This window comes from Temnothorax longispinosus, chromosome 2, assembly GCF_030848805.1.
Source record: "Temnothorax longispinosus isolate EJ_2023e chromosome 2, Tlon_JGU_v1, whole genome shotgun sequence".
Lineage (NCBI taxonomy): Eukaryota > Metazoa > Arthropoda > Insecta > Hymenoptera > Formicidae > Temnothorax > Temnothorax longispinosus.
The window spans coordinates 2,028,986-2,040,685 of record NC_092359.1 but is presented as its reverse complement, the minus strand read 5'-3'; the positions used below and the strand labels follow the sequence as shown (position 1 = coordinate 2,040,685).

Sequence of the window (11,700 nt, the reverse complement as noted above, 5' to 3'; positions counted from 1 at the left end):
TGTCCATTTTCAGTTCAATAATAGCTATAATACAAATATGTATGCGTTTAAAACTCTTATGCTACAGTAAGATTTTTACTTCTTATTTTTCCATCATTGGTCATTGCCATGTTGCATAATTAATTTTTTTTTAGGTACATATATATCGTCAAAAGAAATGATGAAAAAGGAAAGATTTGTCTTATTTAAGAATTTGTCGCCAAGTAACAATCACGATTAGTAACAAATATTAATCTTTATTAACGTATATTATATTCATAAATAAAAGTATTATTTTTTTTTATTTATATAGATATGAGATTGGTGCTCCTGGGAATAAAAGTTAATGGCACTAATTGCCAATAAGGTCACAATATAACAATTTGCCTAATCTAAATATATTTTAGTTCGAATTATTTGTTCGTAACTCCATTAAAAGCTTACGCGTACATAATCATAAGAAGGGGTTGTTCGAATTCCTTGTCATGTTGCTCACTCCCGTGCCCACCTGTAATGATGATTAACGATGATTGAGTAAACATATCGAGGGGAAGAGTCTTTCAAGTTTATTACGAGAATTCAGACAAAATTACGGCTTACCATGAATGGATTTGCGTGGTACGCCGGTACCGTCGGTTGCCATACTTTGTTCGCTAGCGGCGTCATGAGTTGACTTAATTGGAGTACATCTCCGTTACTAGGTGTGCCGATGCCTATCCATTGCGAATCTGAAAGTTTATCCCAAGCATTAACGTTGTTACAAACTAAAATTACCGACGGTTAATATAACACAATATTTGTCTTCTTTAACGCTCCTGATTCCTGAATTCTTTCGAATTCTTCTAAGCTGAAGGTGATCGAAATAAGTACATATAAACATTAATAAAAAATAAATTACGAAATAATTTATATAAAATTATAGTAACATTTTTTTTTAATTTTAGTTTAGGAATGCGTGAATTATCGTCATATCTTACCATTATTTACAGGGAATTGAGTCGGTTTAAACGGATTCGCGGGATTGCACAGAGAGCTATCGACGGATTGAGTATTATTGTTGACTACGTTTGCAGACGGCCGCCATAAGTCACCACCCGTGAAGGGGTTCGAGATGACGTGTGTTTGATTATTTACTCCTATGCTCCACGTAGCGTTCGGTGCTGCAAATGAGAACTTTATTTAATCCAATGCTTCCTTTTTTATATCAATCGGTGTGTAGTTAATCGGCACTTTATTATCAGGTAACCCCCCCGCAAATGATATTCACCATTCGAATTATTTGCGTTCCATGTAGATGCGGATAAGGTTGTCTCCTCCTTCAACTGCGTTTGCTTCATCAGCGAATCTAAGTCTTTAAGTGCCGCGTAACGATCTTCCGAAGGTGGCGCGTGTATCCCATTCATGTTCATCGTGCCGTTCCCACCGACCTGATTAAACATTGCGGACGTTTCCATACCTCAATAATAAAATTATTCATTATAAAACAGGCGTCGTGTTACAATGTGGATTTCTGACGTAAAAAAAGGGAGAAGACAATATACTCACTCTTCGAATTATTGAAGACCGGATTATTGTCGAAGTTAGCGAAGAACGGCTGCGGCGCGAATGGCTGCTGGCCGAACTGGCCGACCGGCGCCGTCGTCGCCGGACAGAAGGGATCAGGAACTTTGCTGAAGTCGGCGACGAAGTCCGTCGAGAACGTGTTCGAGTTGTTCATCGCGTCTGTGTTCGCCGACTTCTGACTGACCGGCGCGGGCAGCGTCGCGGACGTTCCCGAGTTCGGTACCCTCGGGACGCTGCTCGCGGACTGCGACCTCGGCTGCGCCACTATGTTTTGATTCGCGATCGACGGGTCCAGGTAGTATCTCTTAATCTCGTACTTGGCGCTCATCAGGTTCTTCATCTTCTGCTCGTCCTTGGTGTCCAAGCTCTGCGGGGAGTTGGAGTTCATCAGACCGAGCCATATTCTCCTGCAGTACTCGTTGCCGTGCTCCTTTATGAAGTCTATCTCGTCCTGGGTGAACGTCGCCATGGAAATGGACTTTACCCGGTGCGGTGGTGTCAGGCCTCGTCTGGAAGTGCAACGCGAGAGCTTGTAGATTAGGATTCTGACTCGATTTTATCAATATGAAGATCGGATTGACGAGCGGATGGACAAACCTCGTGATTGTTAACGCAACGTGATTCACGTAAATACTTACAGTTCCCCATTGCTTAAAAAATTGGTACTACCGGTACTATCCTTTCCAATAAAAATTTTTTCATTTACAGCTGATCTCGGCGGTTACGAGAGACCGTAATTTTGGAAACCAAGGCTTTCTACGCCGATTAATTCGAAATTATTTGTTAGACAATACGAAACGAGAGAGCGAGAGAGTGAGAAGGAGAGAGGGAAGTTCGCGGAAAATCAATGAGCGCTTGGCAATTGTAATTACGTCATACGGACAATATTTTTCGAGCCGCGGTTCGCCCCGGGACACTTTCGTCCCGCGATACCCCCGGACCACCCGATCCGGTCAATCGTTAAGTTTCCGTGACGGAATAACAACGAAGGCCTCGCGTGCCTCTAATACGTCGTAGGACGCAAATATAGCCGTGTAACGAGATTTAAAAATCCGCACGTGCGCGCGTGTGCGGTGCAACGCGGCGGCCGCCTCGCGCAATCGGCGCAATGCGACTATGCGACTTGACCGATTAAAGAGCGCGAGCTCGATAATCGGCCGTATCGCGCGCGAACGATCGCCAGTTCCTCGGGAATGCTGGAAATAAGAAGAAGAGAAGAGCGTGAGAAGAGGAAGAAGAAAGAGAGAAAGAGACGGAGACGAGAGGAAGACGCAGTCTTTTTCTCTCCACGGCGGTAACATTTCGACCACTGATAGATAACCAGAACTGCGCACAAAGAAAAACGTCGACGTCGCTGATAGCGCTAACTTCCTGGCTGTGGAAGCCGCGCCGACGTTTTAATGCGATGACTCAGAGCCGCGCGAGAGCGCACGGTCTCTCCTCTCTCCCTTCGCTTTCTCTCCTCTCTCGTCTCTCTTCTTCTTCCTCTTCGTCGCGTCGCGACGCAACGATCGTGAACGCAAAGGCCTGTACACGTGTACGTTTACGTCGCCCGAAGCGATTCTCGCGCGGAGGCCGCGCGTCCTACATGGAGGGGCTTCTCCGTGGCTCGGCGGCGCGCGCGACGGGTTTTCCTTCCCTCTATTTATAGCCGTCGCCGTCGCACCGCGTCACGGCCATCAGGACCAGGATTTGGAACGCCGAGCCGATGAGCGCTCCATAAGTCCGCGCTGCTCGCGCGACGATCGCGATACCATCGCGGCTTCGGTCGTGTCCCGAATCGCAGGATACTGGCACCGTCGTGGCCTCCTCACCGTGGTCCCGGGAGGAGAGATCGTATCTCGGCCAGGATCCTCGCACCTCGCCGCCGTCTCCCCCCGTCGTCGTCCGAGACCACGGATGACATTTGCCCAATGTCACGCCGCCGCCGTCGTGGGGGAACGCGAGAACGGTACCGCGCAGCGAACACGCGCGCGATCCAGGAAACATCCGCGGGGAGGAGGAGGAGGAGGAGGAGGAGACGGGGAGGGAAGGAGGAGGCGATGAGGGCCACGCAGAGAAGTCGGAGAGAGCCGGAGCTACTTACAGCATACCAGAGCAAGAGGTGCAGACGAACGAGCCGATCGTCATGTTGACGTAAGTCGGGCCGCGCTGGTTGCAGTCGAAGCATTCCTTGTTGCCCGGCTGCGAGACCAGTTCGCGCAGCGTCTTCAGGTTCCTCTCGTCCTGCTTCCTCTTCGTGGACGCCATCCCGTGCCGTGCGTGCCTATGGATGTCTGCGCGTGCAGGTCTGCGGGCACAGGTGTATATATGTACGCGTCCGCGCGCGCGCGCGGGCGCGCGTCTGCAACGGGGACGAGGTTCGCGCTCCTCGGGAACGGAGAAGCCTACCTCGGGTAGGCCGTCGAGCGGTCGAGCGATCCCCAGGTGTCAGGGATCGTGCGAACCCACCTATCGCGCCGCGCCTGCGAAACTGACTCAAACTGACTGCGATCGCGACGCGCCGCGCGCCGCGCTGCGGTCGCCTGTCGCCTCTCCTTCTCGCTCTCTCCTCTCTCTCCGTCGCTTTGTTTCACTCTCTCTCGCTCGCCTTTTCAACCCTTTCCCGTCGTGACGTCGTCGGGGCCACCGACGGGCATCGACAAGTGCGAGGATACGCGACGTCCAATGGGAGAGCGCGGATCCTAGGGATTCCCGAAGACGCCATTTTATTTCTAGGAAATTAATCTTCTTATTGGACGTCGAACGGAGAGCGTGAATCTGCCGTTAGAAGAGTCAGCTGTGGATGTATTGTACGTCACGGACAGAGGGCGACTCTTCGATCGAGATATCGAGATCTCCGATTAGCTTGCTCGGCGATTAGTTCCACCTGCGGGAAGGTGCGGAATTGTTTGAAACGAAATTTCCACCTGGCTACCTGGCTCGCGGCGCGGTGTTAAATTCACGATTTACTATTATACGGATGTGCTTCGTATAATAGATTATACATATTTACGACGACATCGCGTATCGCCGCAAAACTGCATTCTTTCCGCGCCCCGTTATCACCCGCGTGCAGGATAAACTTGGACGGTACTAAAAGTGCACGTTTTAAGTAAAAATTATATATCATTATGCAATAAATATATATACGGATCTGCAAAGCATCGGGGACGATAATGAATCGTAAAGATTAACGTTACGTTATGCTAGTCGTTCTAATGTCATCGAGCAAACTTAATTAAGATCGATCTTGCGCGCAATATCGTCAATTTTACGTATTCGGCACGGTCGTGTATTCGTTTGAATTTCTCAACCCTTTAATGGTAAGGTTGGCTTTGCCTATTTTACTGCTTTTGTTTTACTGCAATTATTTAAAGTCAGTTAATTCAAACGTTTATCGTATTCTTTTTCACATAAAGAAAGGAAAAAGTTTTATGTTACGGTTTACTTCTTTTACCCATTTTGTACATTGATTAAATATGTCTAAAAACAAACCACCTTGCCATATTAGAGGGTTAATGAATATATTGTCAAACTGATACGAGACCTTGCTTCGCCGGTAAATAAACTAACACGATAATGATATTTTATTCGGCCAAACCGGCTGTCTTTGTTTTTAATTACAGTTGTCACGACGTTTCGACCACTGACTTTTGGTCCCTTTCGAGTGTAAATCGGTAAGAAGTAAGAAGCATTTCACAAATCCGAATAAACAATAAAAAAACAATAAACAATTAATGTACTTCACATAACATTCCATAATCAAACTGTCTGCAATATAATAAACAGATTGACAGCGGATTTGTTCAAATATTGCAACAGATCTGGTATCATATCGCTGTGTTCGCATTTTAAAATCATGTTTCGCCGGTGGAGTCTGCTGATATAACTCGACAGCAGATTGTCGGCAGAAATGGAATAGAATTGTGTCTGTCATTTCGCAAACATTCAAATGCAATGGAATACATCGCATTTAAATGGTTACATAAAACGGCGAATTCTGATCTTCACTTTCAGCAGTCAAAATGTACCATTATATTTTGTTAACAAAATCCCGTATATTTTTCCCGATTCTATCGACAAAATTTGTAGCGAACACACTTTCAAAATCTGTTCTCGACAGATCTGGCTATTCGAGACGCTTAAATACCATCTTACCCGCTATTAATATATAATTAATGAGATAACAAAATAAGATACATCGTGAGATAACGAAGAATATTATGTTTCAAAGGGCACCCCACTACGCCCAAAACACGCCGCAGAAGAAGTCAGATCGGGAGATGAAGAAGCTCCGAACCGGAAGAGGAACCTGAAGGAGAAGACTTGGACAATAATAGTGAATATGATGAAGAAAAAGAGGAAGAGGATGATGATCGGCCGAGAAAGAAAAAGAAGAAGGATAAGTTGGTGGGTTTATCATAGATGAAGTTGAGGATGACGATGAATGGGAGGAAGGTGCCCAAGAAATTGGCATCGTAGGAAAAAACGAGGTGGACGAATTAGGACCGACTGCGCGTGAGATTGAAGGACGACGTAGAGGTACTCCTACGTCGTCCTTCAATCTCACGCGCAGTCGATCCTAACTCGTCCACCTCGTTTTTTCCCACGATGCCAATTTCTTTAGGATTCGCAGAAAGGAGACGAAATTGAGGAATACCTCCGTAAAAAGTATGCAGACGAGTTCTTTTTTTTTCCGAGAAATTTAGCAAATTTCTCTTTTTCTTTAATGGTTCTACAGCTCAAGATTGGAGCCATGGCTTTTTGAAGTTCGGCCTTCATCAAATCCGAGGCCTTCCTTTCGGTTTCGTAACAATAATTTTGCCCTAGTGCCTTAAACCTAAAGAACACTCTCAAGGTGGGTTGCCATTACCCTTCCGAGAGGTAACGATCAAATAAAACCGACGATTTTTGGTCGGATTTGAACTCGGATCTTCGGCTCATTAGAGCAGCGCACATCTTTCTGCGCCATGATCGCCACATCCAATCTCAAACTGGAACAGAGAGAAAGAGAGAGGGGAGAAGAAGAAGAAGAAGAAGAAAGGTGAAGAAAAGTATATACATACATTTTGCAGTACATGTTGACAGAATAAGCTCCGCCCCTACCAATAGCAACCTCGGTATATGTACCAAACAATCGCCAAAAATCGCCTATTGTTCACAAGTTGACCCTACCACGCACGCGTAAGATCTTTCTTGTTCGATGGAAACCCCCCTTCCACTGCACGTGATCGCAAGCAAACTAAATTCTATTTACCTGATTCACCACATGTGTCCTAGGAGTTGTCGTGTACGGACAAATCTCGTTCTCTCTGGCTCGATCGGTCTTCCGTTTTAATATGGAGAATACTACAAGCAATTCTACGAGAGACAGTAATTCTACGAGCAAGTCTATTAGCAAGTTTATTAGCAATTTTATTAGCAATGCTACTGATGGCGATGCATATATCAGCATTTGGGGTAAGGCACATAGGAGTTTGTTCTGTAAATGTCAATAAAATCTATGTATATCGTGGCAAGATGTCTCGTCCGGCTAGCGGTCACCTATTGCCGTTCGTCCGCTTCGAAATTGAGGAATCCGGTTGCACGTGTCGAGACGAAAACCGGCATGAAAGATCACTCGGTGATGTTACGCTTAATTTCGCGTTACTTGTGTTTCAGCATTGCTACTGCAGCCGTACAAAAAGTACACGCAGCTCGTAAAACAGTCGTTCCACTTGACCATGGCGAGTCTGGATGTCTCGAAGATTATCATCGGTAAGATATAACTTACGACGCGCTTTCGTGAAATCTCAACGGCATACCTGAAACCCGCCGTTTTCGTTTCCACACGCTTTTACACGCGTTGGGGCATAACTACGCGTGCATACACGTGGCGTGAGTCGTAATAACATCTACACACCGGACGCCTTGCTGCGCTCTTTTCGCGTTCTGTATGCAGGAGCCATAACATCGTTGAGATGACACGTGGCTCAGTGTGAGTGCGAATGATCGGTAATCGAAGAATCGTGAGTTTGATTCCGAACTTCGTCACGCATAATTCTCGTTTGATGTCTATTTCTGTCAATGTATAGATTCTTTATTCTCGGTTTAACTTACATTTTATCTATTTCTAATTCTTAGAACTAAAAAAAAAAGATAAAAAGTAAGTTAAACCAAGATTAAAGTTAATTTACATGGGTAAAAATAGACATAAGACGAGATTTTCTTTAAGGGGAATAGTGTGATCAAAAGAAGGGTTCCCTGCTTAAGAGGAGGAAAAAAAGATTAGTAAAAGTTTTGTATTAAATAACTGAAATTCTTCACGGTCTTGAAATCAATTGGAGACACGACGATAAAATTAACCCCAGTTATACACTTATTTTTTTATTACTTCGCGTCCGTAGAAACCACACTAGGGTTTTATCTCAGATATTTTTTCATTACAACCATCACCGTATTTTAATCTTTTTTTCTCTTCCGATCGTAAATAAACTGAAAAATACGTATATTAATTCAGAATTAGTATAAAATTATAATAAGTACCAATAAATACGTCTTGAAAAATTTTGATTATTCATAAATGTAAAGTAAACGTCAGATTTTGAAAGAGCACATTTCAAAGTACAAAAAAAATTTTTAACATTGGAATATCATCAAAATTGCAAAGCTCCAAAAATGACGAATTTTCACATTTCTAGTTTCAAGCGATTTTGTAGATAAAAGTTTGAATTCTTGTTAAAAAATACAAACCAACGATAATGCATGTTTATTTACAAAAACAATGAAATACAAAAAAAATCAATTATTCACATAGATTACGTCATCTATGACGTTCAGTACATTGAGCGCACAAAGATTGATATAAGACTCATCGAGGAATTTTGTACCGCAGGTTCGCAAATTAAGTCCTTTTATTTTATTCTTGTCACGTGGACAAAACTTGCATGTTGTTTTTTTTTTCCTAATTTGGTATCATCTTTTACGCCGCACATTTTATCATCCGAATATTCGGTGCCTAACATGCTCTCAATGAGTGCTCGGACAGATATACGTAACGATTGTAATCGTCGCATCGTAAATGACTTAATTAGCTCAACAGATACTTTTCTACGAGTTTCCATTATTTATCTAGAACAATGCAAATGTATACTATTGATACACCGTATGTTCTAAACGCATTCAGCAGAGACCGCTGCTTTGCAACTGCTGTTAAAATTCATGAATTTGATTAGTGTTATATTCTTAGCTTCGCCGGTCAAAATTAAAAGCACACAACAATCGTATATTCACAAATTTTACAACAATTGCATAAAGCAGTTTTCACTGCTGATCGCAGCCAATGTGTGCTTAAAAATCCTTATTGCCTCTTTCTTTTCACAGATCATCCAATACAAGTAATGATGATTGTCGGTGGAGACGCTACGAGATATTTGATTTGCACTTTAGACAAGACAAACGTGATGCAAGTACCGCTCAACTTACATGTTGAAAGAGGAACTTTTATAACATTTTTGTGCAATGGCGGAGGTTATGTACACTTAAGTGGATATTACAAAAAGGTGGTAGATGATCCTGACCGTAAAAACATTATTCCTGTGCATATAATGGAAGGTCCAACTACTTCAAAAGAAATAAGCGATTATATAGAAAACAATTCAATAACATACCAAGATGACGTATACGGAGGCTGGATAGTAAAACCTATACGACAGTGCCGTCACTCCAGGATCCCCTTAAATGGAATAAACTACCAAGAAAGTGAAAAGAAAGAAAACTCGAAAAGGAAAGCAAATTCGCCGAAAGACGAGGCAGCAAAGCGCATGAAGTCGTCAGCTAATTCCAGTGAGAATCGCAGTGATAATGATAATTGTGATGATACAGAAAATTCTGATGACGACGATGATGACGATGATTATTATGAATCAACAAGCTCCGATAGTGATGATGATGAAATCGAGAGCCAGGAAAGTGAAGAGGAAGACTCTGAAGGGCAAGAAAAAAATGGAAAACAGCTAGAGAAGGAAGCGACCGGAGAAGAAGCCAACGGGAAACAGAAAAAGCAAAAGAAAGAAGAGCAGGAAAAAAATGATACAACATGGTTTTTACCCGGTGGTCTACAAGTGATACAGCTAAAACCCGGCAGTGGGAAAATCGCGGAAGTGGGCAAACATGTCACAATGTATTATTCGGCTCATGTACAGATTGGGTCAAAAATGCCACAGATCGATCAATGCTTAAAAGGACATGGCTTGGAATTCAAACTCGGTGCAGGGATTGTGCTCCGCGGTGTGGATAAAGGAGCAGTTGGAATGAAAGTTGGCGAAAAACGTCGTCTCATAATACCACCGAAAATGGGGTATGTATAGCATTTCGCTTATGCCGCTCATGCATTCCAATTCGTTTCACGTTTCCACATTTTAATGAGGGTCATCTTCACAAATTTTTTTTGCAATCTCTTCAGTCAATTGTTTGTCACCTAATTTTGAAAAAATATGTGAATTAATACATTTTTCTTTTACAGCTATGGATCTAGAGGCTGTGGACCCACTGTTCCTCCTCATGCTACACTTATATATGACATTGAACTTATAAAAGTCAAGTAAATATTAACAACCTAGGCATTTCTTATAAGGATCTTTTTCAAAAAATACGTTCTTTACAACTACTCAATAGAATAAGACAAATTTTTTAACTTATATTTTAATTATTATATTTACATAAAGACAAGAAATACTTTTTTAGAGAAGCGAATTAGACAAGAAAAACGTTATATATAAAATTAATGATATACAGGGTGTTTCCTAAGTGATGTCGACGACTCCAAGAAGTGATTCCTTGGCCGATTTTAAAGAAAAGAAGTTACTATGAACATGAATTTAAAGTTAAAGAAAAATAAAACTTTGAAGGCCCATAACTCTGCAGGAAAGCATTTCCGAATCTATATTCATACTTAGTAACTTTTTTTCTTTAAAATCATTTGAGAAAATCACTTCTTGAAGTTTTCGACATCACTTAGGAAACACCCTGTATATGTATCTCTCTTCTTATCGTCTCAACAAAAAAATATTTGACAAGTCTAAAGATTTTTTATCATATATGATTTTTAGAGTAAATTTTCAAGTCAATCTCCGATAAGATAGCGTTTGTAAGAATTGTTCAGAATAAATGATGATTATTATTAACTGGTTAACTTGTAAATTATTGAAGAGATAATAAACCTCGACTATTTATATAAATATCTGAACGATCACCCTCCCCCCTTATGATATAACATTAAATTTACAATTTGTTTTATATTTCATAAATTAGCGTACTCTGTAATGCAATTAGAATCTAGAACTGTTCTTTTCCTATGGTTGTCATTCATATGGACAACACAACATGAACAATAGCAATTAAAATGCAAATTTAAATGAAGTATCACATTGTAGATGAATATACGAAACGTCCAAATAATAAGTCGTAACTTTAGTGTCATAGATTGACCGTCAAAACTTTGGCAGTCGCATGAACTTCGATAACATGATACGTTCATATATAAAATAACTCGTGTTTATAAATTATTATATAATTCGATACTAATATGTCGTTTTGATATTTTGACACGCATATTTCCTAGAATTTCTGTCGCTCCAAATTACATATTAGATCACTGAAGCGGTATTAAAATAAAATGCATAAAAGAATTTATGTACATTATATATTTATTCTATTATACATGAGATAATTGTGTTCCATTTAGTGAATCTGTCATATGTGCATACGTATATGTAACAGAAAGACCCCTTACAAACCACATAACTAAGTCTTTATAGAATTTAATATGTTCTAATATGTTGACACATCGAATACCATATATGCATAACAGTTACATAGTTTAATTAATCGAGATGAAAGATTACCTTACTTTTTAGTCGAAACGTATACAGATTGATCATCGTCCTAGCGACTCGTGTAACCGTATCAATAGAATATATTCAAATAATAAACTTTTGATTATTCAACAAAATGTGTAAATATCAAAGTAAGCCATGTCGATTGAGCAAACCGGCATGTCTTGGCGAAAACCGACGACCCGACTGTTCCTCTCATTCGCTTTTCTTTACCGCGTCACCCTTATCTTTCCACGACAAGGTACACGTCCCGTTCTTGCATTCCTTTATCAAATCTGGACACGGTCGATCCTCCTTGGCC

At 41.6% G+C, this 11,700-nt stretch overlaps 2 protein-coding genes across 10 annotated transcripts; one reads left to right on the top strand and one right to left on the bottom strand.

Annotated features, from left to right (window-relative positions):
- Positions 1-216: 216 nt before the first annotated feature.
- Drongo (Arf GTPase activating protein drongo) lies at positions 217-4,009 on the bottom strand. 4 transcript variants are annotated; one of them, XM_071770901.1, is made up of 6 exons: positions 3,629-4,009; positions 1,525-2,051; positions 1,247-1,435; positions 957-1,139; positions 580-707; positions 217-487 (listed from the first exon to the last, which is right to left on the bottom strand). In XM_071770901.1, exons 1-6 carry the CDS (start codon positions 3,790-3,792, stop codon positions 434-436), a joined length of 1,245 nt encoding a protein of 414 aa, XP_071627002.1. In that variant the 5' UTR covers positions 3,793-4,009; the 3' UTR covers positions 217-433. The 4 variants fall into 4 exon arrangements, with proteins under 4 accessions (XP_071627002.1, XP_071627004.1, XP_071627003.1 ...); XM_071770903.1 differs by having other exon boundaries at positions 3,636-3,777; XM_071770902.1 differs by lacking the exon at positions 3,629-4,009 and adding an exon at positions 3,357-3,575.
- Positions 4,010-4,134: 125 nt separating this feature from the next.
- Fkbp39 (FK506-binding protein 39kD) lies at positions 4,135-10,696 on the top strand. 6 transcript variants are annotated; one of them, XM_071770897.1, is made up of 8 exons: positions 4,135-4,334; positions 5,151-5,201; positions 5,759-5,934; positions 6,266-6,568; positions 6,805-6,984; positions 7,186-7,281; positions 8,887-9,862; positions 10,028-10,696. In XM_071770897.1, the coding sequence occupies exons 5-8, from the start codon at positions 6,864-6,866 to the stop codon at positions 10,107-10,109; spliced, it is 1,275 nt and encodes a 424-aa protein (XP_071626998.1). In that variant the 5' UTR covers positions 4,135-4,334; positions 5,151-5,201; positions 5,759-5,934; positions 6,266-6,568; positions 6,805-6,863; the 3' UTR covers positions 10,110-10,696. The 6 variants fall into 6 exon arrangements, with proteins under 6 accessions (XP_071626998.1, XP_071626997.1, XP_071626995.1 ...); XM_071770896.1 differs by having other exon boundaries at positions 4,162-4,421; XM_071770894.1 differs by having other exon boundaries at positions 4,162-5,201.
- Positions 10,697-11,700: the final 1,004 nt, after the last annotated feature.

Excerpts from the sequence above, each read along its gene's own strand:
- Fkbp39 (XM_071770897.1), top strand. The coding sequence starts at position 6,864 with ATGGAGAATACTACAAGCAATTCTACGAGAGACAGTAATTCTACGAGC. Across the intron at positions 6,985-7,185 it reads TGCATATATCAGCATTTGGG|CATTGCTACTGCAGCCGTAC; the intron begins GTAAGGCACATA and ends CTTGTGTTTCAG. Across the intron at positions 7,282-8,886 it reads TGTCTCGAAGATTATCATCG|ATCATCCAATACAAGTAATG; the intron begins GTAAGATATAAC and ends TTCTTTTCACAG.
- Drongo (XM_071770901.1), bottom strand. The coding sequence starts at position 3,792 with ATGGCGTCCACGAAGAGGAAGCAGGACGAGAGGAACCTGAAGACGCTG. Across the intron at positions 708-956 it reads TCAATTCCCTGTAAATAATG|ATTCGCAATGGATAGGCATC; the intron begins GTAAGATATGAC and ends ATAAACTTTCAG. Across the intron at positions 488-579 it reads ACCACGCAAATCCATTCATG|GTGGGCACGGGAGTGAGCAA; the intron begins GTAAGCCGTAAT and ends TCATCATTACAG.